The 26,500-nt window shown below is 40.9% G+C and overlaps 2 protein-coding genes and 1 long non-coding RNA gene across 4 annotated transcripts; 1 reads left to right on the top strand and 2 right to left on the bottom strand.

Annotated features, from left to right (window-relative positions):
• Positions 1-7: 7 nt before the first annotated feature.
• On the top strand, positions 8-22,391 carry LOC128318097 (uncharacterized). Of its 2 annotated transcripts, XR_008301593.1 has the most exons (4): positions 8-238; positions 18,152-18,330; positions 19,020-19,218; positions 21,321-22,391. It is a non-coding gene; the product is annotated as an uncharacterized LOC128318097 (long non-coding RNA). The 2 variants fall into 2 exon arrangements; XR_008301592.1 differs by lacking the exon at positions 18,152-18,330 and having other exon boundaries at positions 16-238.
• si:dkeyp-69b9.6 (zinc finger protein 865) lies at positions 1,933-10,515 on the bottom strand. The gene is made up of 3 exons (XM_053233182.1): positions 10,180-10,515; positions 5,951-8,820; positions 1,933-5,830 (listed from the first exon to the last, which is right to left on the bottom strand). Exons 2-3 carry the CDS (start codon positions 8,019-8,021, stop codon positions 3,456-3,458), a joined length of 4,446 nt encoding a protein of 1,481 aa, XP_053089157.1. The 5' UTR covers positions 8,022-8,820; positions 10,180-10,515; the 3' UTR covers positions 1,933-3,455.
• On the bottom strand, positions 11,121-26,500 carry LOC113542250 (protein shisa-7). Its single transcript, XM_053233187.1, has 6 exons — positions 25,998-26,500; positions 18,386-20,600; positions 18,130-18,281; positions 17,409-17,474; positions 17,031-17,219; positions 11,121-15,497 (listed from the first exon to the last, which is right to left on the bottom strand). Exons 2-6 carry the CDS (start codon positions 19,225-19,227, stop codon positions 14,566-14,568), a joined length of 2,181 nt encoding a protein of 726 aa, XP_053089162.1. The 5' UTR covers positions 19,228-20,600; positions 25,998-26,500; the 3' UTR covers positions 11,121-14,565.

Below are 26,500 nucleotides of genomic sequence, written 5' to 3'. Positions count from 1 at the left end.
TTTTTTTTTTTTTTTTTTTTTTCTGCAGCCGTTTCTCCTCCTCCTCCTCGCTGAGCGAGCACGTGAGCTCCGCGCTCAGCCGGAACGAACTCGGGGCAGTCACGTGACGTCACATCTCCCGCGAGCTCAGCAGACGCTTGACTGAATGGAGTGAGGAGGAGAGAGGATGGCAGGCTTCCGTCCACAGCCGCATAATATACTGCACAAAGTGTGTGTTCAGATAGTAAGAGAGCTGAAGGTAAATCTACACAGCGTGCTGTTTTGTGGAAAATAGTGTGGTAGCTCATTTGGGTGAATAATATATCCTATCATCATAATCCTACTCCATATACACAAACCAAGACTGGGAGCCACTTTCATATGTAGATACACACACACACACACACACACACACATATATATATATATATATATATATGTGTGTGTGTGTGTGTATGTTGTTTGTGGATCTCATGTGCAAGGAAATTCCATGTATCATCATTTATTTCCAGAACTTGGTGTGAAATATCTGATGCATAGTAATGACACGCCTCCTCATGACAGAATTATGTATTTATAATTCATCTCAAGTGTTAACAGTTGTCAGGGGAAGGCTTGTGATGATCTGATATAGTTATGGGATCACCTGGACAGGCCTGTAGTGTTCATACTTGAGCAGTATTTTAAAGTAAACAACAGCAATTTTAAAGTGCTTATGTTTTTATCTTCTTTATACCCATGAATATAAACTGACTTGACACACGGCCCAATCGAAGAATCATCACAGGTTTAAAAACACACACACACACTCATTTTTGCTCGTAATCCGCGGACATGTTTGGCGCTTGTCTCTTCTCTCTCTCCCTCTCCACAGAGGAACACAGGAGAAGCACAAGCGCTTTCCATCGCACGTGTACGCAGCACGCGGAGAAGCCTCTGGCCGTGTCGTCGTCCTCTTTGCTATTGGCTAAGAGGAATAAGGTTTCCGCCCCTTGAATCCGGTCATTGGCTGCCGCCGTGCAATCAATCCCGCCCCCGTAATCTCGCCAGCCACAGCCGCGTGAGACTACACAGTTTAGACCTCATGTTGGTATGTGTGTAGAATGTGCATACGTGCTGTGTGTGTGTGTGTCACAGCTACACACACTTAAGAGAAAGAGATTTGCCAAGACTGAATTTAATACATTTATATTAAAGATACATAATCTATTAAAACATCACCCACTATGAGTGTAATATTCAGTTGATAGTCATCCTGCTGTAGACATGGCCCTATTTAAATCTAAAGTAAATTAATCCTTCATGCACTCCCTAAGAACTAATTACTTACATGCTACTTACATTAAAGAAGAAGAAAAAGGGAAAAAAAGCTGCATAAATGACTGCAGACTGAAGTTCCTCTCATGTAAGCACATAGAAAGAAATGCAATCATGTTTTCTGGGAATTCCTGAGAAACCCTTATTCTGCCATCCTGTGGTTAAAGTAGAGATGTGCAGCTTCAAATAGCAAATAATCATCGGGTCACTTCTGATGTGTTACCAGGTAGTGAACTGAGCTAAACATTGCTACTATTACAGGATTGCATTAAATCTTATAATACTAAGGCCATAAAGCTCATGAATGCAAGGCATAAAGCAGGACATTAAGCTTATTCATCAGTGCACAGCATATTGATATAATGATACATGAGGAAACGTAAAATGCTGCCCATGTGGTCAGATCTGCAGAAGTGAGTAGAAGTTACTATTAGAAAAATAATCTCTACTGACATTTATTTTCTTGTGGTTCTGGAAAAGTAAATTATACTCTCTCCTCTAATACGTAATTAATAGACCTGGGACAAAACCTGAACATTTTGGCGCAATTCATTTTGAGATGTATATGGGACAATAAGTAGTATTTTGACGAAACAAATAAAATGAATTGCAGTAACAACAGAATGAACAATGATATAAGCTTTTAAATTTTTATTAAATGCTTGGGTATCATCAACAACCAGCTTATTATAGGTAAATAAAGTGATAGAAACATACTTGTTGATTTACTTATTATTCTCAAAAAAAAAAAACATGAGCTATGGGTAGTATGGCCTCACTACATAAGAAATTAAGAGAAACGTATAAGGGATGCTTTCATAGTTGGCAAGTGGGCAGACTATGTCCGACACATAATACATTAAGTAAAATATGAAAGTGATAACTTCCACTATCATTCCAAACTACCTGCAGTGTACCTATGATAAAAACATATTTCACCTTTGTTTAAAAAATCATAACAATAATAAAATATTGACACAATTTACATTACAGTACACTTGTTCCTTCCTAATTCTACCTTAGACTCTATATATAAAAGCTTCACCATGCCAATAGGTGAAATTTCAAACTGAACAGGCTTTGTTGCCTCATTCTACTGAAATTTAGATATTGAATTATATTGTTATTAAGGTATCTTCAAACCTGTTCTTCGAGAGCTACTCCTGCAGAACTTATTACCCACCTTAATTTACTACTGAACATGGGTATAACCCACATTTCTCCATTTCTCAATAATTTTCATGCTCTGGAATACTCTGATGTTGTGTTGTGGTTGGTTAAAGAAATAAACTATGCACACAAGTAGCTCTCAATGAACAGAGCTGCATATGTTTTTTTTTTTTTTTTAATTATTGTTGTTATTTATCCATTTCGGGAAGCCTTTTCCAATTTAAGTGCTGATCCTTCTTTCTTCATGCTAGTATTCACTCCAAAGATGGATATATCCATTCTGATCCTCTCAAATACTCACTAGCATGAAGATTAAGGTTAAAAAGGAGTGCTTATTCTGGGATTGTTTTTTTTTCCAGTTGCATTTTATACATTTCCAATTGTATTTAAAATGGAACCATCCAATAATCAACATTCATCCAACACATTAAGACCAGTGCTCAACATGCACAGATTTGAACAAAACACTGATCTTCCTAATACCTTCTTTCTTTTCTTCTTATGCTACTAATGCATTGTTACAAAGATCAAATCCCCACACTTGTTCTAAGTGAACTACACATTATACATACCAGCGACAGAATAATTCTACAGAGCAACTGCTGACTTACAGTGAGTATTACCATTAAGGGAAATACTGTATTAGTAAAATGACTATAAATTCACCTATTGTCAGTGAAGGAGCCAAGATGTTGTTCAACACACAAAATTGTATAAGACCCTTTTGCAGACTGAGTTGGGGTTTGTTATGTTGGTATCTTTATAAAAGACATCTGCAAAGCATTTGTAATTTTGCTTTTAGCAGTTCAGTTTGGAAGTTCAGTTTATGTGAGGAACCCATGATGGTTAAATAGAAAAGAATAAACTAAGAGCAATCAATCGACCTTCTGATGGTCAGATACCAAGCCTTAGTCTCTATTTTTGTCATGCAAAACACAATGTCCTTCTTGCTACTACATATTGAAGTCATTAAGATTAATGAAGCACACTCAGTGACTGTACTGTATTTGCAGGGTTGAAATATTCCCTTTACTGTCTCCTCTTTTAAAGATTTTTCCTGTTGTCAATTTCAAACAAAGAGCACTCCCTCGTGTCAGTTCTGTTAGTTTTCCCCGACAAGTTCTTTTGTGTCTTGTGAGGAGTGCTGCGTTCCAGAAACGAGAAGGACAGCGTTTACAGGAAAATGCTCTATTAGATAAGTGAGAGCTTCTATGAATAAGGGCTGAAAGTAATTTGCGAGATTGTTTTCCACAAACTGCACATCTTAATCGACCCGAAGGGTAACTGACTCTTGGGCAATGTCTAGCTGCTATGTGGACCATAAGTGCTGCTCTTCGTGAAAATGTTGTGAGAAAACAGAAGGGACAAGGGAATCGTTTAAGAGGAACTTGAAAAGAGAGCAGTCTATATAGTTCCAGTCCCCCTGAAGGGCTCAGTTCATACACAACTCTGCTTCCTCCGCTACCTCTCCTAATCCGCAAAAGCATAGCCATTTTTTTCCTAAATTTACGTTGCCTTCTACGAAATGTTTTTCTCATTCTTCTCTGAAGCTTTCTATTCTCATTTTTCTTCCTTTCCCCAGCTGAGAGATCCATCTGCACCCCGTCCATTTTTGTGGTCTGACCCCATTCGTAGCCTATCTTCTCTCTCCCGTTCCGTCTTTTTTTTTTTTTCTTGCGTCGTCTTAGCTCTTCTTCACTGTGAAAGCTGTGGTGGTGGTGTGGCTGGATATTAACTGGATGCTGCTGGGTGAGAGAATGGTGCTGATGTTGCTCAGCTGGAGGCAGAACAAGGGGGTGGACAGGTAAGTTTGGGTTGAGTGTATGTCTTTGGCCAGCTTGATACATGGGCTCACCTTTTACTCCTGTGTGCTGATGGGATTGTAGGGAGGAACTTGAAGGCAGAGGCTGGGAGTATGGTGTGGCATTAGAGGAGGAAGGGAGAGATGTACTGGCATCATAGAAAAGAGGTGAGTACCCAGCTTGTGGTTGTGGTGGAGCATGCTGGTGACTGTGAAGAACCCCACTGTGAGAATCCTCTTCTCCTTGGTTTCCACCAGTGGGTGCAAGCTGGAGCAAAGCATTTGTGGCTGCTTCACTCTCAGATACTGTGCCACCAACATTGCTTTCTTCTCCAGTGACACTAGTGCTCCCTTGAGGTGTTCCTTGACCAGTACGGGTTAGGCCATGCTGAGAGAGCCTGTGTCTTGTAAGGCTGTTGGAATATGCGAAGGCCTTCCCACACACTTCACAAGAAAACAGCTTGTCACCTCCGCCTTCGTGCACTGTTTGATGATGTGCAGTAAGATGGAAGTGATGACGGAAAGACTTCCAACATATAGCACACGTGTAAAGTCTCGGAGGTGGATGGGGATTTGACCCTTGGGGTTTAACATCTTGTGGGTACGGATAGAATGAAGAGTTACCTTGACCCCCTTGGATCATGCTTCCACCAGGAGTTGGGTAATTGTTAAGGTTTTCTCCTCCAGGTGTTGTAGGTACTTCTTCCATTTCTCCTTTCTGGTGTAGCTTTCCATGTCTTTTAAGGCTCTGGGCATATCCAAAATCCTTTCCACAAAGAAGACATTTATAGTTTTTCTCTCCAGAATGCACTGTATGATGCTTACTAAGGTGAAAAGCCTCTCTAAAGTATTTGCCACACACCGTACAGTGATGAGGCTTTTCCCCAGTGTGAATTCGGTCATGCCTTCGTAGAGTTTCTCTTCTTGCAAATCCTCGACCACAGATGCTGCACAAATATGGTCTAACGTCCCCTAGGCCCCCTGCTGTTCTCTGGGAGGACTGTCGTCTTTTGGGAGGCTCTGCACCTGCTGCCCCAGGTTCCTTCTTTTTACGAGGCTTCCGAGGGCGTTTGGGCTTTCCACCTGGTGTCTGCTGGATTGACTGTTGGTGAAGTGCCAGGGTATCCTGGTTTTCACCACCTCTAAATGATTTATCCATTCCGGATGTTGAAGACGGACCACCGGGTGAGCCAAGAGGGCCTAGTCCAAGACCTCCAAGTAGCCCCCCAATTATATCTCTTCTATCGTCTCCCCGTCCACTATTGTTAAGCTCACCAGTCATGCAATTTGCTGCTGCAGCAGTGATAGCAGAAATAGCATTATTGACAGAGCTTGTAACATCATCTTCAGAATCATCCAGCAGAGCGGAGAGAGGTAAATGTGGGTGCTGTTGGTGAAGCTGCTGGTTTTGGCTTTGTGGGTGTGGGTGCAGAGTAGGAGCTAAAGGTGCTTTTCTTAGTGCTGGCCCTGCTATGCCTCCACCACATGAGGACGTTCCAGCATAAAGGTTGCCTTGAGAGCGCTGGTCTTTGAAGTTATTGTAACCATCACTCCGGTAAGACCCTGCATGACAAATCAAACAGTATGAATGCTGCATATACAAATATCCCCTTAGCACATCATACAGCACAACTTTATTTGGCGCACACACATACTATCCTGTAAGATAAATATGTGACTCACCCACTGCACTAGTTACCATTCCATCACTGGAAGCCCCTGTCTTACTGTTCTTGCCACCAACTATAGAGTTGCTACTATCACTCTTCGGTCTTGGTCCTCTGCCTGATTTGCCACAAGTGCCTGAGGCTGCATGGTTCAACAAAGAGGTACTCTCACGGAAACAGCGGCCACAAGCTGGACAACGAAAAGGCTTCTCTTCATGTATCTTTTCATGACGGGTGAGGGACTCACGCCGATTAAAAGCACGGCTACAAGTACTGCAGGCAAATGGTCGTGCACCAGAGTGGATGACACCATGCTGAAGCAGGTGTCCCTTTTTTTTAAATCCTTTTCCACAATCTGAGCAATGGAACGTCTTGTCAGGACTTTGACATAAAGATGATGCTGAACTATCCTGGGTTGAGTGAGGAATACTTGGATCAGCAGGATGCAAAACAGGATTTACAACGTTACTTCTTGTGCCTGCTGTGCCTGCAGTGGTCAACTCATGACTGCGCAAGTGCCTGCGCAGACTGGATAGGTGAGTGAAAGTTTTTCCACACTCTCCACAATGATAAAGTGGTTCGGGTTCATGTTGAGATGAACGAGGGTGCATGGAGCTATGATTGTCAGGTTTAGAACTGTTTGTCACCAGAACTGATGCGGATGTAGAAGTGGGTGCAGAGGAAGAGGATGATGACACAATTGAAGAGGAAGATGGGGGGGTTAGGTGGGAAGGAGGATCTCTACCAAGTCCTGACATACCAACACGGCCACCTCCACCAATGCCAGGTGTAACATCTTGGCTAAGACCCCCTGAGCTACTACTGCTGGAGTTATGATTTGCAGAGCCATGACTATTGCTGCTGCTAGTGTTACTGCTGCCATCAGTCTTCCGCTGAGGCAAGTACCCAGCCATTGCTTTCTTTCTCCTGCCTCCTCCACTTCCACTTCCTCCTACTGCACTGTCTACTTTCCCATCATCCTTGGAGAGGGACAAATGTAAGGGCAGAGGAAGTGGTAAACCAGTTTCCTGTTGCATCAGAGATGCTAGCTGGTTTGAGGAGAGAACAGGGATCCCTTGAAAGTCAAAACTGCTTAATGAGGAAGGTTGAGATGAGGAATGAAGAGGGTGATGTGGATGGGGGTGTGACAGAGTGTGAGTGGGCAGCTGTTGTTGTTGTGGTGGTGGCTGCTGTGGCTGGGGCAAGGTGGTTGGGTGGCTATGTGTGTGTGAGGAGTGGAGAGCAGGGGGTGGAGCAAGACCTGAACTTGACTCAAGACCTAGATGGTTGTGGCTTCCTTGCTGTACCAAAAATTGCTCTAGGCTGGAATTGGCTGGTACTCCGGAGAGAAAATACTGATTAGCAGCTAGCATGCAACTAAACTGTTGATGCAAGCTTCGTGCATCAGACTGAGCTCCTGTCAACTGGTGACCAAGCGAACTTACTGCACTAGTGCTGGAAGGGTTGTTAGAGCTAGAACTTGAAGGAGATGGGGAAGAGGAGGATGGTCCAGGGGATGCTTGGGGAACAGAGAGGCCAGGATGTAATGGGGGAGGTGGAGGTGGAACAGATGATACTAGTCCTCCAATTCCTCCTGCACTTCCTCCACTTCCACTACTGCCTGCAAAATGGTCAAATCGCCCAACTCCTGGATGTAGCTGTTCTTGTGCAAGGGCTGCCTCAGCTGGATGAAATGAACGCAAAAACTGAGGATACCCACTCACGTGACTTCCTCCACTGCTACTGCTTCCAGACATTTTGCTTGACTTCCTTGAACTTTGTGAAGATGAAGACAGTGACTGCTGCTGTAGAGGAGGGGGGGGTGCACTCATTTTTGCAAAAATTGATGCAGAATCAGAAAAGGCACTGCTTCTAGATCCTTGCAATGGGCCTAAGCCAAGTCCAGACAAAATTGCCCCAGAGGTTTCTACTTGCTGCTGCTGTTGCTGTTGCAACTGGTGCTGGTGAAGCTGCACTTGCTGCTGGTGTTGTAGTTGTCGCTCTAATCCAAGACCTTTGAACTGATGGGCTTGGTGTCCACTCAGCATCTCTATGATGTCCACATTGTATTTTCCAAACTGGAACATTTCCCAGTTACTGAAACATGGGTGTGCAATGGCAACACCTTCTGCTCTAGGAGCAGTAACAACAATCACACTAAAATTGCCAGATGAGGTGTTACAATGACAATCACTGTTGTTTCTCTAACCTGTTTCAACTCACCCTTGTGTATGACCAACTGTTCCCACTTTATAGCCAGTTGTGCCAAGCAGATGCTGCAGCGCAGAATGGATTTTCGGTATGGATAGTGATATTCCAAAGTTCTGCAACACACAATTCAAAGGCTGGATTTGATTTTTGAGTCTTTAACAGTTCTGTGGTTTAGTGCTTGATGGTTACTCGAGTCATTGTCTGTGGTTAAGAAGTTGTCTTTCTTTTCGGTTCTTTTCTTTCATCAGTATCCTTGTCAGTAATGTTTTCCTTGAATTGCACATTGGTCAGTCCGTCATTAATGTTAATGGATTTGATTTGGTCTTTTATGTAATGTAAGTGAGAAGATGTGCAAATCACATATGGTGACACTTTATTTTCACATTTTGAAAGTGCTTATTGATGCTTTTGTTATGAAACAAAACCAAGATGACTAGATAAGACTTTTCTTGGTTACATACTTGAGTTCATGAGCATCCTAGATATGGATAGATTTCTCCAAGTGCCATGTGTTAGTTCATTACAGGCAAAGACTGCTAATGTTTAATCCATTCAAGCCCAAGTGATATACAATTCCTTTTCTGAGTTTCAGCAAATATGCTTGGCATCTTTTCCATTGTTGAAGAAATTACTCTCAGATGCATGGGACGTTTCTCCACACCACTCCTCTTCTCACTGTGAGACAGAAAAAGAGTGAATATAAATGTAAATGTGTGAAGTCAACTGATTTCACAGGCCCCTAGCTTCCCACTGCTCTGTGCAGTTTAACTTTTTTCCCTGCCCCTACAAGCCTCATTTAACTAATGTAAGGGTTGTTAAATAGCTGATACACTGGATTTGGTATGATAGAGCAGAAAAACAGGAAAATCTATACTAGGCTTGCGAGTGGAGTTGAGAGCCCTAACATAAAACACTGAAACACTGCATGTGACAACAAACACAGAAATAGTGGCACTGGTGTTGCAAAACCTGAGCATCAGTGAACCATATACTGACTGACTTGTTTTGATGCATATGAATATGTAGAGATCATTTTTCCATGTGTAAAATAATCATAAAATGGCATATTCTTTATTAAATATGTGTAATGCAAATAATGTTTGTAATAAATAATATATTGGAATATAATACAAAAGTGACTTTGGAATGACAAGTAGTCAACAGCTTATTACATATGTAGTATTTATGAAGCTGTTGCCCATACCATTTTGTTACAACACACATAATGTAAATTTTATTTATTTAATTAAGGAAAAAAAAAAAAAAAAAAAAAAAAAACCTACTTAAATAACACAAACCCGTTGATAACCCAAAGTAAAGGTATGCTTTGAATACTGTTTGGTTTTTCTCTTGCCTCACATAGAGTAATATATATTGTGTAAATATAGTAAATATATCTGCTTTTTATATTTCATAAGAATGTAAAATTTGGGGCTGATTTATTGAATACATCAAGCACATCGCAGTCTGTAGAACACCTATAACCGATATGTTTACCATTCACAATTTTCCAAAAGTTGCACTTATTCTTCTACATTAATGTTTCCTTACACATCGCGTGCTGCTCGCATTGTGCAGAAAAATGATGCTGAGGAGCCGCGCGAGCCGATAGCGGGGAGAGGTGTGAATTTCAAGTAATTATTACATCTGCCGATACCTCTGTATGTCACACAAAAGGAAAATGTCCGTTTTGGACACGCAACGGGGCGCAAGGAAATCGACAATGATCTACAACGCGAATGCTCACATGCATGACAGTATCGTTACTACACCATGTTACAGCACGAGAAATTACGGATGCGCAACACTAGGAAAACTGTCGCCGTAGTTAACATGTCGTTAGCATGCAAAACAGCTGGCTATTAGCACATATTCAGCTAGCGAAGGGACATAGCTTACTATGTCATCAGTACATGATGCGCAACCAAACATCTGCAAGCATGGATTATACAGGAGCAACACGCCAGTAAAACTCCGATAGCAAACGCATCGTAACGAAATCAAAGTCGAGACAATAAAACAGGCCTTTTTTACCTATGCATCCATCTTTTAGATTGGGAAAGAGATGAACGGGGCCTGCTACACTCTCCCACCCTGCCCCTCTTGCTCATATGCCCCCTTGTTCTGCGTGCTGTTTTCCAATCGTTAGCCAGATAGCTAGACCTTATGTTCACCGCAACCTTGCTTCGTTCACACAAGCTCTTTGTCCCTTATTTTAAGTGCTAAACATGATTAGCGAAAATTTGTTCTATTTTAAACGACACCAAGCCTGGATTTAACCGATACATGTTTTAATTTTTTGTCGGCTAAAATATTTAGGACCGTCTATCTTTTTTTTTTTTTTTTTCTTTTTTCTTTTTTTAAGGAACGAATGACGTGTGAGCGCCATCAGGCGTTTCCGGCTTTCAGAATATTTCCGGTTAATGCAAGTGCGCAGTTTGTGTATAGTTAGTCGGCGGTTTGGTGTTCGTTCTGTCGCTAATTCGAAAAAAAAAAAAAAAGAAAGAAAAATGTAATAGCACAGTAATAATACTGTTAAAACGTTTTGTTCAGAATTTTGTTTAGGTTTTCGCTAAACTGTCAGTGACGGTGGCGAAGCCTCGCTTCGGAGCTGGCTGCTATTCATGTAGCGCGCTAGCAAGCTGTCTAACTAACGTTTATTGCGTTGATTAAGATAAGAAGTGGGTGTTTTCTTGCACATTTTTAAATTTGCAGTGGGGATTTATTTTTTTAAGTACCATAACCGGATAGACTTTGACACTGTGGGATGTGAACAGGCAGTGGCCATTTTATTACGGCGTGACAGCTCAAAGTAAAAGCCCATGTCCGCATCAAAATGGCTGCCTCGGGTTTCTGGCACCGCTTCTGTCCAGGTGGACAATGAATACAGACAGTGTGATGAAGTGGCACAAACACGCAAACTATATCATGTAAATTATTAAGATGTTGTGTGCTTTTAAGACAGTAATCTCAAAGACAGTTTTCATCAGTTGACTTTATTTTACAAAGGTAAACAATCATATTTGCCTTATGTGTTACCGAAGAGGGATATATATATATATATATAAAACAAAGTGCTGAATAAAACAATAGTGTGATCTGGGCATTTCAGTGAGTAAAATAGTTCACTATTGACCAAACCTCTATTCTGTTGCTTTTTGTTACATTTCTTTACAAAGGTACATTTAAAGCTATTCAGTGTGGGAGAACATTTTTTCCCAGGTAAATGATTCAACTGGGTTCTTATCAGGGAAATGCATTGTCTAGTTTGTTTTCTGCACGTCTGAATAAAGCATGTGCTTTAGTGTAATAAAACGTTCACAATTTTAGGGTTTTATTACTTAAATACCAGATAGAATATTTCCTTTAAGGGTCCCATTCAGGAACAAACTGAAGACAAAAAAAAATATTCTACCTGGAGCTTGTTTTAAATGTGTATGCTTTATAGCCTACACTTAATATTATTTTGATTAGTCTTGCCATAAAAACGTTGAAGGCCTATGTCAGCACAACTGATGGTTATCTTATTCTTTGCAGTTTTAAGTTTAAACATCTCATAAAAACTTACAGTTATGGCTTGTGGGTACAAAACTGAACAGACATTGCTACAGACTTTTTAAGACAAAAAATGCTAAATCAATTTAGCTATTCTAATATTCCCTGAAATAAACATTCAAACAGCTGAAATTTAATTCAAATCAACCTATAATTCATTTACATACACACTATGACATCATATCAACCCACTGGGATGTCATTGCCACAATGACACTGGCAAGCTTCTTTATGATGGTCACACTATGACATCACGCTAAGGAATGTTTCAATGCACTCATCAGGATGCACTGAGAATTGGTAAAGAATGAGTGCCTGTATTTGTGCTTGTATTTTGTACTTATAATGCAAAATAATTTAATGAGAAATATAGATACCTAAAAACAAGTTAACACTAAAACCACAGAAGAAAATATCACCATCATAATGTTAAGATAATAGAGAATAAACAGCAAGAATAAATATCACCAATAACCATAATATTAACTGTCATATTAATGACAATAACAAACACGTATGTATAAGAGAGTCTGTAGGAAGATTGTCTCTAAGTTTTGTTTTTAACGCATCAAGATCCATTTAAATTTCTGTCAGAAATAAGTGAATGTAATCTACTGCCACCACATGAAGAACTTCTTTCACTTCTCTGCCTCAAAAATTACTAGGCAATTTACTCCAAACTACTTTTACTGGGAGAAATACAGTTGAAATAACTAACTATCTAATACTAAAATGTTTACCATTACTTGCTGTGAACTTTTAGAAATGAATGAGAACTAAAATGGTTTACACCATAGCCTGTCCTGTAGGCTAGACTGAGGTCAGCTTTACCTCACTGCTTCCTTTTGCTTCACAGGATTAATATCTCAGTCTATGTACATTAATATTTACTGTCATCAGTGTTCGCATTACCTTTTAAATAACAATGAATAAACTGTGCCTAGGCAGTCTACCACTGACACACATGTAGTATAGCCCTTAATATTGATAAGCATTATTGATTATGATATTGGGTGTGGCGCTCTGTTCATTTCTGGATGAAAGCAGAACAACTGTGTGAGATGACTTGTACTCTCCCCATGTTCAGTCGTCACTTTAGCAGCGCAGACACATGGCTTTAGGGAGATTTCAACAGCAACCCAGCAAGTTTGTTAGTAAGCTCATCTAAGTGTCTGTGCACACCTGAGCTAAATGCTGATGTTGGCCAACCTTGCCAACATTTACTGTGCTGTGCTGCCTAATGAACATAAATGACCCTTAACAAACCTCTCTATATAAAACTGTGAACATCTGGACTCTACTCCTGTTTTCCTCATCTAAGCCACATTTAACAGTTTGAGGCATCCATATAAATAAAAACATTTCAACAATACATACAGCATATGTAGAGCTTATATTGGCACAAATGTGTGCACATCCTTACAGAACTCTGTTTTAGTATTCTTTCGAATTCATGGCCAACGTCCTTCAGCCAAGGTAAAAATGTTCTTGTCAAGTCCCTGAACATGGACATAGAAGAAACCGTTGGCTTAGAATCCAAACAAAGTGCCATTGATCATTAATGAGTTCATTTCAGTTGGTGAAAGTCGATGATTGTCAGATACATCTCTTTTTTTTCCCCTCTGGCCTGGGCTATGTTGCCCAATCAGAATGGCTTTTGAAGATAAGTTAACTACCCCTTTCATTGGGACTTTTGGGTTGAAGGGACAAAATGATAATTATTGGTTTTATCTTACTCCACACAGATATTGATTTCTGTGAACTTTATCAAAACTAGCTCCAACAAAGCAGTCTTCATCTAGTAAATCCACAAGCAATTCTTCCAGAACTTGTGATGCAAAGTTTAGTATGTATGAAAAAGGCAATAATAATCAGGGGGCTATCCTAAAGCTGATGCAGTTTAGTTTCCCTTACTCTATGCAAAAAAGGTCTTTTTTAAATTGTAGCATTCATTTTTGGATCAACTTGTTTTTGTGACATCACCATGCCATCACCATATATTCTCTTGTTTTGTGACGGTAGCTCTGATATCCCTCATTTTTGTTGAACTCCTTTTGTACTTTGACAGGTTATCAATATCCTGATGTATTTGTTTTAGTACTCACTTCTGTTTCCAATCTGTAGCAGCACAATCCAACAGTTGGATCAACCCATCTCTGGTTTGATGGGATCTTCTGATGTAAGCAAATGGTGTGCAATGTTTCCTTCAGTTTTTTTCTTCTTTTCTTCCTTTCTTTTCTTTTTTGATAAGATGAATGTTCCATTGGACATTACTTGAACATATGGCTCTCTAGTGGCATTAAATGTCATGTAATATCCAGTAAAAAAAAAAAAAAAACATGACACAGTGACATGAATTTATCTTTCTTCACCTGGTTACCCAGTCTCTTCATGTACAATATTCATTTCTGACAATGTTTTCTAAGGTGGCTATCATCAAACTTATTAAGAAAATTACTATACTGTAATTATGGCTGAAATTTTACAAAGAGAATAAAACAACAACTTTAAAGTTTTAAACTTGTCTACAAGACCATTGTGTTCTCTCTGTATTTACAGCTTCTATTTCCCTTGTGGTTTCCTCTACTTCTCCATCTGTTTTTCTTCCTTTCATATCCTCATTCTCTCTACTTTTTTCCTTCATCCACTCTCTGTCTCTGTATCCTTTCTTCATCCCTTCTCTTACCTATACCATCCTCCCACTCCTTTTACACTCTCCTTTACACTTTTCATTCCCTTGTCTGCCCACTCACTTATTCTTTCTTCCTTAATCCCTCCATTACCATCCCACTCATCGCACCCTCAAACTCACCCTCCATATCCTCCATTTTCCTTAACACTCTCTCAATCCCCTCCATCCTCTCTTCACACAGTCACTTCATTTTTGCTCCCCGTCCGAACCCCCTGGTTTGCGGCTACCCCACCTCCACTGCTCCCTCCTCCTCCGGGGATGAAGTGTAGTTGCTCAATGGTATTTTGCCTTTTTGCAGCAAAAGCTAGCCTCCTGGCACTATGACCTCCTAGTGTTCCTGTGCCCATGACAACCCCGGTTCCTTGCATTTCGCTCCATCCCATCCCTCCAGCTCCGCCTCCTCCCAGGTGACCCGACATGGCAACTGCGTTGCGCTCTTGCTCGCGGCCCGAGGTCGGATGTGAGTTCATCTTGATCATGTGATGGCGATCAAGAGAGGGGGTGGCACAGACATTCTGCTGTGACTGAGCCTTCTGATGGCTCATGCGGGGTAGAGTGGGCACCATGCCCCCTCCCACTGTGTAATCGCCCATGCCCATGCCCATACCACCCCCACCACCTCCATAATCGACTCCACCCATGCCCACTTCCTCCTCTAGATGATCAGGTGACATTAGCAGCCTCTCCTTAGACTTGCGCAGGGTGTTCTGGGCATTGGAGTTTTTTGCTGTTGCAGCATTCATGGCCTTGTAGTACTGGTGCTGCTGGTTCTTGGAGAGCCGTGATAAGGTGTTGCCATCCCCGAGGGCAAGGAGCTGATCTGTTGATTTGACTCGGCGAGGAGGTTTGGAGAGTGTGTCGTAGTTCTGGTTGGGCTTGGCTTCTGGAGGCTCCAAGGGATAGGGGTTAGGTGTATGGCTGGGGGCAGACTGAGGGTGGGGTATGCGGGGACGGGTGGCATGGGTGGGGAGTGTGCCTCTCCCCCCTAATGTATAGTCACCACCCCAAGGCAAGTGGTGCTGCGATGAGTGGAAGGACGGAGGGGCATTGTTGGGTCTCCGTTTAGTGGTGCAGTAACCTGAATATTCCTCCAGACCTCCTTTTTCTGTGGTTGGGAAGAAGAGTAGATGTTTTCAGGAGTTTGCTCACAGAGAGACAATCAGAATTGGTTATTATATTTTCAATTAAATTTGTACCATTAACAAACAAATATTAATGAATGATAATGCTTAATTAATGTATTAAAGAAAATTATTTTCGTTTTATTCTTTGCAAGTGTTATATACAGTATTGTGTAATATTAATTTGCTTGTCTGTGTATAACTTATATCATTTATTCTCTGTGCTAAATTGTGGTGGCTAATAATGTAATACATATTTTTAGCATAATTGTAGCATTTATCGATGAATAAAGCAATAATGGATGGTATCTAGGGGCAACAGCGTAAAATCTAATCACTATGAAACAGCAGACATTTGGTATTTTATAGCTGGTTGTATAAAAACCTGGCTAATCACTACTGGTAGCTCTTTAGACAAAACCAACCAAAATCTCCAACTGAACACTGATGGATATTAATTTATATCTTGATATTAATTTTGTTCTGTTTTGTAGTCCCACATAAAACTACTGAAATGGTCTTGACCAATGTAAATGGTAGAAGTCATGAGAACATCAATAGCACACACAGTAAAATCATTCATCTTCAGTAACCACTATATTCTCATCAGTCTCACAGTCCAGAGCCTATCCTAGGAACACTGGACGTGAGGCGGGAATATGCCCTGAATGGGAAAAGTCCATTGCAGGGCACCATGCACCCACACATTCCCACAATTATATTCACACCAGGAGCAAGTTAGCATAGCCGGCCCACTGACTGGCATGTTTTTGTGAGGTGGGAGGAAACCAAAGAACCTGTGAAAATTTGGACACTGAGTAACCTGAGCTCAGGATCGACCTTGGAGCTGTGAGGTGGCAATACTACCTGCTGCGCCACTGTGCTGCCCACAGCAAAATCATTATATTACTACACCTTGTACACCCTTGTACATCAGAAACTAGTTTAACATGGTAGCTTTTACTTTAACACTCGTGATTTCATTGTGATAAAAGACTACCTTTTGAAATACAGATACTATGGGTTAACATAATATGAATTAACATAATATGAATATATTAACTTTTGTGTGATCACCCATAGAAACCCAAGCTGTATCTCTCTTTTTTTTAATTGTATCTGCCTAATTTTGTTGTCCTCTGGTTTTCCTGCTATTTCTGTCTCCCACATCCCATCAGGTTGCAGCCTGATGGCTAGATGCACTTAATGCTAAAATGAGGCTTCCATGCTGTAACCTGACCTCATTAAAATGACCTTAACAAATATTTAGAGTTCAATGACATTTTTGTCAGGGAACTCTGATACTCACTTTAATGAAGCCATACGTGTATATATTTTTAAGCAAAGTGTTGTAGAGTTATGTCCAGTTGCCCTACACTTAATTGTCCCACAGCGCAATAGAGCAGCCATTTTAATTATTCTTCTAACCCAACAAGAAACAGCATAAAATGATGAAAGTAACCTTATGAGAAGTGTAGAATGTCCTGCTTTTAATGAGGATGCTCCATTAGACTCACCCAGCCGTTTCAGGGAAGAGTATCTGTTGAGTTCAGGCTTCATGGCAGCCTCATACGAGGGCGGGAGCTGAGCCAGGTTATGAAGCGAGTGGTGAAACGAGGGCTGAGGCTTCATGGCGTTAGTGTGCTTATTTGGTTTCAGTGTTCCACCAGTGGTCATCTGCATGTTGTTCATACGTGGTGCACGCTCTGCAGACAGCAGCATACATACTTTAGTTGACAGGTTAATAAATCGCCAAATTATGCACATTTGTGTATGCACAGACTTGCATATATACATACAGGCTTTTGTTATAGTTTGTTTTTCACAGGCACATAAACTAATTCCTTGAAGAACTATAAAATGGAGTGTAATATTACAGACATGAGTTGACTTACCAATGGTGGCAGTGTGTTTGGGGCTGGAACCTGAGGTATGGATGAAGTTATGCTGCAGATTTCCCACTACAACAGAGTAAACCATGACATGTGAGAAAGTGTTGGGTATTGGGTATTTTCCAATTTTCCAAGCATTGGGTATTTTCACAGACGAAACAATTTTTTTTTGCAATGCAGTAAATGGTTCTACTGATTTATCATTGACTTGTCTAAGTAAATTAATGCATACTTACACTGTGTTATGCTGGTATAATTTTAGTATACCAGCATAACACAGTGTAAGTATGCATTAATTTACTTAGACAAGTCAAAAATAATTTTTTCGTAAGTATTATACCTATTCCTGTAAAGCTTTTTAAGTTACCAAAACCTAAACTCTTGACAACACAGAGCATAATAATTAGAACGGTTAGCACGACTGCATCTGTTTTGGGAGTGCCCCCTCATTGTGAACACCCCGGGAGAAATACTGCTGCTGAGATGACTGATGCCATGACTGCATCTGTTCCCTGTAAATGATTGCTTGTAAAGACTCCCTATTGCACTACAGAATTCTTGCCACATCCATATATAAAAATACAATGGAATACATAAACTAATTCATTAAGTAGTAAAAGTAGTAAAAGATTTACTGGATCTTCTAAAAGAACTTAAATAACTAAAAAAGATAACTCTTTTCGAAAAAAGAAAAAAATCATCTGTATCTGGTCACTTGTCTCACATCGGTTGTCTTTGCTCTGTAGAGTAGGGTACAGGTTTTTAGGAGGCCTCCCAAGAGTGCCCTCTCCTCCTCCACTGCCCAGGGCGACACTGTTGTTCCTTTCTCCCTGTTGGACTGGGCTAGACTGGTGGCGCAGCATGTCCACCAGAGCTCTGAGAGCACAGACAGAAGATCAAAGGAAGTAAACAGTTCAGATTACAGGTATGTTGACATACTCGCTTGATTCCTTAAATTAAGTATAGCTGTCTTTTCTTACCTGGGCATATTGAGCTCCCTGTTGCGTGCCTGCCGTGAGGCCTTGTTAAAGGCCACCTTGATGGCCACAGCCACAGCAACAGTGAAAGAGATTACTCCACCAATGACATATATGGTATTGTTGCTCTGCTCGATGCGACTGAGGTCAGGGTCAGTGAGGTGATGGGGCGGTTTTGTCCCCGGTGGCGCTGTGTTGGCCCATACTGGTGAGTGGTAGTTATGGCAGATGTTCTGGTCGAGCCGACGGGAGCGGTCTGGACAGCAAAAGCGGTAGTGGCATGTGCCGCAGCAGTAGATAAAGTCATCCTTAGAGCAGTTGAAAGTAAGGTCATACTGGCCCATGACATCATAGTAACCACGGCACACATCTACTTCCACCAGTTTGCGTGGAGGTGGGGCCACCTGTGCTGCTCCAAGCGGAGGTCCCAGGGCGTCAGCTGTGGCATTTTTAGAAAGCATGACTTGAGCCTGTGGTCTGGGTGGTGTCTCTGGCCATCCCGTCGACCCCTTCCCTCGCCCATTTCCTCTCCCATTTCCTCCACCTCTGGACTGCAGTAGTAAGAATCCCCAGCTACTGGGCCTGGGGCTGGTGGTCGGGGTGTTGGTGGGTCTGATCGGTGCATTTCTGTTTTTAGAGGGATCCGACACACTGGCTGAGGACGTGTTAAGTGGAGCAGCGATTAACAGGAAGAGGAGGATGACACGCGTTCGGGCTCCTGAGGTGGCCATCATCTTTATGTGACTAACACAACTATTTTCTCTTGCTGACTCAACCCACTGTTCAGTGCAGAATCCTCCTTTAAAACCCCAGTCCTTGACACCGCATGTAAAAATGTAAGTCATGGGCTTCCAACATAAAATGTTTGTTTAAACGTCTATAAAAAAAAAGGGCACTGTGCAATGTTCTGGGAGAAAATTCGGGGGAGGGGGGCAGTGATGATAATGTAGTCTCAGACTCCAGGGAAACTCAGATCCTCATTTCTTCAACAGAACAAAGGAAGCCTGAGAAACTGGCCTAATGGTTCTCCCTTGAGGCAAAGTAAACTGAGAGACACTCACTTCTCACCTTATCTTAAAAATTTGCTTTAAAACAAGCTAAAGTGGGTTTATGTCTCAAGAATAAAATGGCTTCCCTTATTAAACAAACACTGGTTAGGTAAAGTTATGCTTTTAAAAGGCTTTTTAGTTAATACATGTATGCATGTCCATTTAGCACAAGTTAGTGTGTAATATGTTCTCCTTGTTTTGGCACTTATTAAGATGATTTTGCTTAGAAGCAAAGGACAACTGTAAACACCATAAAATGTAAACTAATGCACTGTCTTTTTTTGTCTTCTGTATGACTTCTATTTGGGCACTCTTTATAGTCAACAGTGGCACTTATGTCATTAGGAATTTCCCTGACCCGTAATACTCCCTGAATGCAATTTTCTTTTAATCATTTAAAACAGTTTAAGAACCAACTATATTGTTGAGATAATATTAATAAACTAACACTAATATAGGTTTACGTCTTTAGAGGACTACTTATGGTGGTGAAATCTTTGGAATGGTTAAGGTCAGTGTGATGGGGAATCATTTTGACTGCACAGCCCTTCAAAGGCTTTACTCACTAGACATCTAACCAATGCTTTTCCGCTCAGAGCAGAACAGCACACATTTTTACCTGCTTATTCCAAAAATGGTGCTTCTACTAATCGTGTGAAAGGGTGCAGTTGTGTGGATGAAATAAAACATATGAATCCCTTTATCTCTAAGAGGTCAACTATTTCTTACTTAAACAATTTACACATAATAATTCCTTACTTAGTAGTTTACAGATATCTGCTGTTGAAATGTGATTTTAAGTACTGCTTATTTAAAAAATGTAAAAAAAAAAAAAAAAAAAAAAAAAAAGAAGTAAACACTTATTTCACTTATTTTTAAAAGAAACGGGAAAAATGAAGAAAATGCCTTTCAAATGTTGATTCTCTCACTTGAATTGTCTGAAGAATGTCACTGTATTTGAAAGCGGCACTTGGTTTGGGTACAACAGCAGATTTGTTGAGCCACGTCTTCAGCAAGAAAAAGGAACCTTTAGAAACATCTGACGCATGTAAACAGAAAAACAACACTGAAATCCCAATCTTCAGTCCTTTTGAATTCCGACTGGTTGGCTTTAGAATCTGACGATCCTTATCAGCATTGCTGTTTTCTCAGGGAGGAGTGACGAGCTTCTGAAATACAGAAGAAATACGTTGATAACAGACACATCCTAGACATACATACATACATACATACATACATACAATATATAAATACAGGCTTTGATGCAAGACCATGGATCGTGGCCATATTTTCACTGCACAACCATAGCCAAATACAGTGTAGGTATACTGCACAATAGTAATAGAACATTAGGTATATTAATGGCTAATTAACAGATTCAACAAGCAAAGCAACAGATGCATTTGTTCCTTGCTAAATTCATAAGCAGAAAAATGGTAATGCATGCTTTATGAAAGCCTTTCAAGCATTTCAAAGCCCATTAAGGATAATTGGTGTTCAGTTGATTATCCTGAAGACTATATCACAAACATTGCAGGGGTAAATTCCAGCATACGCTTGGAGACAAGAAAAGGAATGGTGCATAATAGTTGTGCTGCATGGTGCAGGGAAGGGTAATGGCGGTTTGTTTAATGTGTTACTATGTGCCAGTGTGAGTCAGAGGCATTGAGAGGTCTGAATAGTAGCGATGATCTGAACAAGCAGTGATCAATTCCTTTCATAAGGCACATGATGAAGCTGTTTGTGGGTGCATTATTATATGTGTCAGTATGTTTATGCGCTGTGCGTGTGCATGTGTGTGAAAAAAGAGAGAAAGAGCAAGAGAGAGAGAGTTTTTGCTACTCCTGAGATGTCTAAATTGTATCTGATTTTTTTTTTTGCATTTTCAGGGCAGAAAATGATGAAGGAAGACAAAACAGAGAACAGAGGAATAAGAGCGAGTAAGATAAATGCAGCAGGAACAAATAGAGCCAGAGGTATGGCAGAAAAGCTCTGTGTGTGGTGATGGTGAAGTGCAAGTGTGTGGGAGTTCAGCGAGTGGGTGGCAGAGAATGGAGAGCTTTCTGTGACACCGCTTACCAGCACACACATGCACACATAGTATACAGCACGGTATGTTCATGCAGCAGGTACCGAGCAACTGCAAAACACGTTTAAGCCACAGACCAAAACAATCCACAATGGACTAAAATTCTGCAACACATGCAATGAAATAAAGCACATAACCATACGCACTTCTACACAGCTGGTGTGTGAATGGGTGCACGGTTTTTGCCAAAAAATGAGGAATGCACATGCAGGTGCTGCTACAGACACACAGTGCTTTTGTTTTATCTCTTCTGTATTCATTTCTTTATTGCTGTTTAATTGTCGCAATTTAATTAAGCCATCCCTACCAATTGCACTCTTGTCATTCTGAGCCACTCTTATCTCATTGCTTAGGCAGAGTGATGAAGTTCAGCTTGTCATTTGCCTCTAATTATTCTTTATGTATAATAATAATATATAAAATGTAGTGTATATATATATATATGGGGGTGGGCAACATGATAAACATGATAAAATAATCATGTCACTTCTTTCTACGTTTTTTTACAATAAATGATATGTAGGTTTGCTGACAAATTAGCAGCAGAACAGTAGCATTTCATCCATCCATCCATTTTCAGTACCACTTATCCTACACAGGATCACTGGGGTGCCTGGAGCCTATCCCAGGGAACTCGGGGCACAAGGCGAGGGACACCCTGGACGAGGTGCCAGCTCATCACACAATCACACACACACACACACACACACACACGTTCACACACCTATTCACACACTGTGGGCAATTTACGGAAAATGCCAGTCAGCCTACACCGCATGTCTTTAGACTGGGGGAGGAAACCGGAGGAACCGGAGGAAACCCCCGAAGCACGGGGAGAACATGCAAAATCTGCGCACGCAGGCCCTGTAGGTGCGAGGCAACAGTGCTAACGGCATTGTTATTATTATTGTGATCATTTAAAATCATATATATATATATATATATATATATATATATATATATATATATATATATATATATATATATATGTATGTATATGCGTGTGTGTGTCTATTTCAGTAATTCTTCCCATTCGTTGTGTCATTAGTCACAAATCCTAAACACTTTCACACAAACAAGGCACTCAAATCTAAACAAAGGTTCACACAAAGGGTCACACTATTTATCCAGCATTTCACAGAGCAAAACAGGCAAACTCCATGGACAAGCGCTGCTCTTTTTGCCCTATTCGTCCCTGATTCACAAACGTCTGTGCACTCAACAATGCTGTCCATTTAGTAGTCAGATATTCCAACTATCGATGAAGTGGCCCAAACGGAGAACACATGCTCTCTTATTAAATAGCCCAAACTATTTTAGGCTTTGTGATCCATTCAGCCGCCATAGGATAAGTGGTGGTGGTTGAAAATAACCATCAGTGTAAATAATGTTATTCTGTCCTTTCAAGTGTAGCATGTTTTAAAACTTGAATTTAGATGAAGTGCTTCATTAATGCTTACAGTCTGTCATAAACTATTTTCTGCAAAGGTAATCTTTAGATGCAACTGGGGTTTATTTACACTTACACATTATGTTTAAATGCCATTTTTTAATAATGGAATCCTGTTGGGAACTTTTAGACTTTATTCCTGTGAAACTGTGAAACTATCTGTATGTAAAGAGTTAATGTAATAGTACATAATGTCCCAATATGTCTGCATATTTTTTATTCCATTGCAACACTCAGTGGAAAACTGATCTCTCATATACAATGCTGATCTGAACACAGGCACTCACATTTAATCTAATCCAATGTGCTAATAAAGAAACGGCTCACATGAGAATTTAAATCTGCTTTGCTTTTAATTTATTCGTCACTACTGACTTCACTTACTTAATCAAAACACAAACGCAATTTAGAACCCTTATTGACTTCCTCTGTATTTGTATTTCGCTAAAACTACATTTGAGAAGCTTGTCTTTTCATCGTATTTATCAATCTGGAGATAAACCTGGTCTTTGTCTACTGTAATTCACAGCTACATTTATACATGTACTTCCTAATGACTAAACTGTTGAGGATATTTTGCTGTGTATCACTGACATTTATGCAGGGCTGCCATTTTATTTCATTCTCATTCTAAATTAGTGTTGTAGTGCTCTATCAATTCAACAACTGATTCCACTGATCCACTGAAATCAAAGATAGCACAATTGGATGTGCACAACTTAAATGCTTCAATTTAAGCATTAATCTAATGCATAAACTGTTCACACCTAAGTATTCGGTGCACAATATACTATACATACAGTATTTAGTTTATGACATGTAAGTGAACACCTGTCATGTATGTAATCCATTTACGGTTTTTAGAAAAAAAAAAAAACATAGTCAATGATACCCCTGAAATCCTGTTTTTTTCACATGAAGAATACAGCACAGAGAAATGGCGCTAAAATGCGTAGGCCATTTCAACACCTTAGAAGCTATGTGGAACAGTTCACCCTTCTCTGTAAACTGGATTAGCCTTTCTTAAGCACAGTACCCGTCAGCAAGAGACTGTGGGCGATTTGAGAGAGATGTGCCACTGAAGACGTGGCGCATTGACAAAGAGTTTCCAGAACACTCTGACTGCTGAGTTTATCAAGGAGCGACAATCAGACCATCAGATTCCACTGCAGTGGTGTGAAATGTTGGTGTTCTCTTTATTCCAATCTACTAAACAGCACATCTGTTTTGGACATTCTCTCCTTTTTCTCTCCATTGCTCCCACCCTCAATTTCTCTCTCTCTCTCTCTCTCTCTCTCTCTCTTTATGATATTCAGTGCGTGGGTTGAGGCAGCTAGCTCTCTCTCAGAATAGCACTGCAGCAGTTCATACTTGTGTGAAGGGAAAGAGGGAGAAAGAGAATGACAGAGAGGACAAGAAGACCTTTGTTTCCCCTCTGAGGCGTCTTTCCTTTTGGAAGAAACACTCTTCCCCATTTTTTGCACAGCACCACTGCTTTTTTTCAGCTCTGCATGGATGTAATGTTATTGGTCCTTGCATAATATGCAAGATTTCGTTAGTTAGTCCCCAACAGATGTCATCTTCTTTGACACTCCAGCAGTGACATTAGGTTCACCCCACCAGTGCAGTCACAGGGAGATTTGCAAATGGGTTGCTTGGCATTCAGTGTCCCTTATCGCACCACTCAGTTCATCGCCCAAATGGCAGAATTATTTCACGCCATGAGCTCGTTTGTATAAAACCCTTTCAGAAACATTTGTGGACTCATTTCCATAGAAATATATGGATAAGGATCTGTCTGATTGGATTACATAAGAGATCAAATACATTGACTGTTAGACATTGCAGAAGCAAGGGTTGAGTGAATCACGCTGTCTACACTTGACTGGCATTGATGTGGGATAACTCTTCATCTGGTGGGAGTAGAGGGCAGTGGCGCAAATTATGTAGGACAGCATGAGTCTGTGTTTGTGTGTGTGTCTGTGTGCGTGTGTATGAGTGTGTGCATGCGTGTGTGTGTGTGAGAGAGAGAGAGACAGGCAGAGAACGTTTAGGTCAGGAAATGTTTGCCAGATGGTGGTTTCTCCTTTCTTTTGCACTGGACAGGCCTAACATAAACATTTCCTTAAGACACAAAGGTGCAGAGCAAAATTCCACAACTTTTCCCTTAGTGCACAAAACGAACACCTACAGCATTACCAATGTGGCCTCACCTTTCTTTAATGTACACTGTAGGGGACAATTTAACGCTCGCAATTTGGGTGTGTAGAAAGAGAAAGAGTGCAGGTAGTTTTTCGTAGATTTTATACAGACACATAGCACACAGCTGACACATTCAACAGTCAGTGAGACATGCAGCTCCACAGGCACGAAGCACGAGTGCAGTGTGAGTGCAGAACTGAGCAGAACAGCTTTCTCTGCAGTGATGTGAACATCATCCATTTCTGCTCTCACAGATGGCTCTACCTAAGTGAAAAGAACTGATTAGTCGTTATACATGTCTTATACTGGCTGTGCAGTAGCACTGAGCATATAGTACTGGGCGAGTAGGTGGGTATGAGAGCCAGTGAGGCTGCACTGAATGGCCGCCTGCGTCGGCGTCAATGCATGTGTGGATAAAGTGGCTGCTGCAGCTTCACTACACTTTTACATGCATGTCTGGATTCTTCATAGCTTCTCTGCATGCTGGAACAAAAAAAGCCTGATCAACAGCATTCTGGTTCTCAACACCTTACTACACCCTGAGGGAATAATGGTTGCTGTAGTGATAGGGAGAAATGAAGTAAAACTCAGGGACAGAAAAAAAAAAAAAGTCCTTTGATGTGATGGCAGAAAAAGATGAAAAATGGAAAGGCTAACTTGCTGACTTACCTGAGTTATGTTCTCTCTATGGAGAGCTGCTGAAGCTCCTCGCACTGCGTTCCTCAGCATTACAGTGCATTTAACCCTGATATCACGACGCACTCCCATTTTTTTTTTACACATGCTAATAAAACTTGTAATGGGGGAAAAAACAGTTGTGCTCACCTGTTTACGACACGGTTTCCTTCTTATCTACCGAGCATAGCTGCCTCCATGTTCGTGCTGAATGATGAAGGCTGAAATGTCGCCTGGACACATTCCTGCCAGGCGATTTTAAACTTAGCTCGAAAGCCTTAACTGTTTTTTTTTTATGTTTTTTTTTTTTTTTTTTTACATGAAGTCTGTTATGGCACTGCGAAGGTATTCCGAGTGAAAAAAGCTCCACATTGTTTCCTCGGCTGATTTAAGAAAAGGCAAAATAACGCAGTTTGAGTCGTGGATGAAAACTGCTGACGCGCTTTAACACTGTTTTTGTCGCTGAGTGGTAGCTGCTCCTTCAGGTGGCGTTAGCTCGACGCAGCGCGGCTGTGCAGTGTGGACCGTTCCACAGGAGCAGTGGCGGAATGAAGCGCTGCTGCTCTTCCACAGCTCCCGTTTAATTAGCTTTCATGGCGCGCGCACTGAATGCTCGATAAACCGCTTCTGCACCGTTTTGCCTCTTTCCTATC

This window comes from Pangasianodon hypophthalmus, chromosome 1 (genome assembly GCF_027358585.1).
Source record: "Pangasianodon hypophthalmus isolate fPanHyp1 chromosome 1, fPanHyp1.pri, whole genome shotgun sequence".
Taxonomy (NCBI): domain Eukaryota; kingdom Metazoa; phylum Chordata; class Actinopteri; order Siluriformes; family Pangasiidae; genus Pangasianodon; species Pangasianodon hypophthalmus.
Note: the sequence above shows the minus strand (reverse complement) of the source record. Positions and strands in the feature narration are given on the sequence as shown.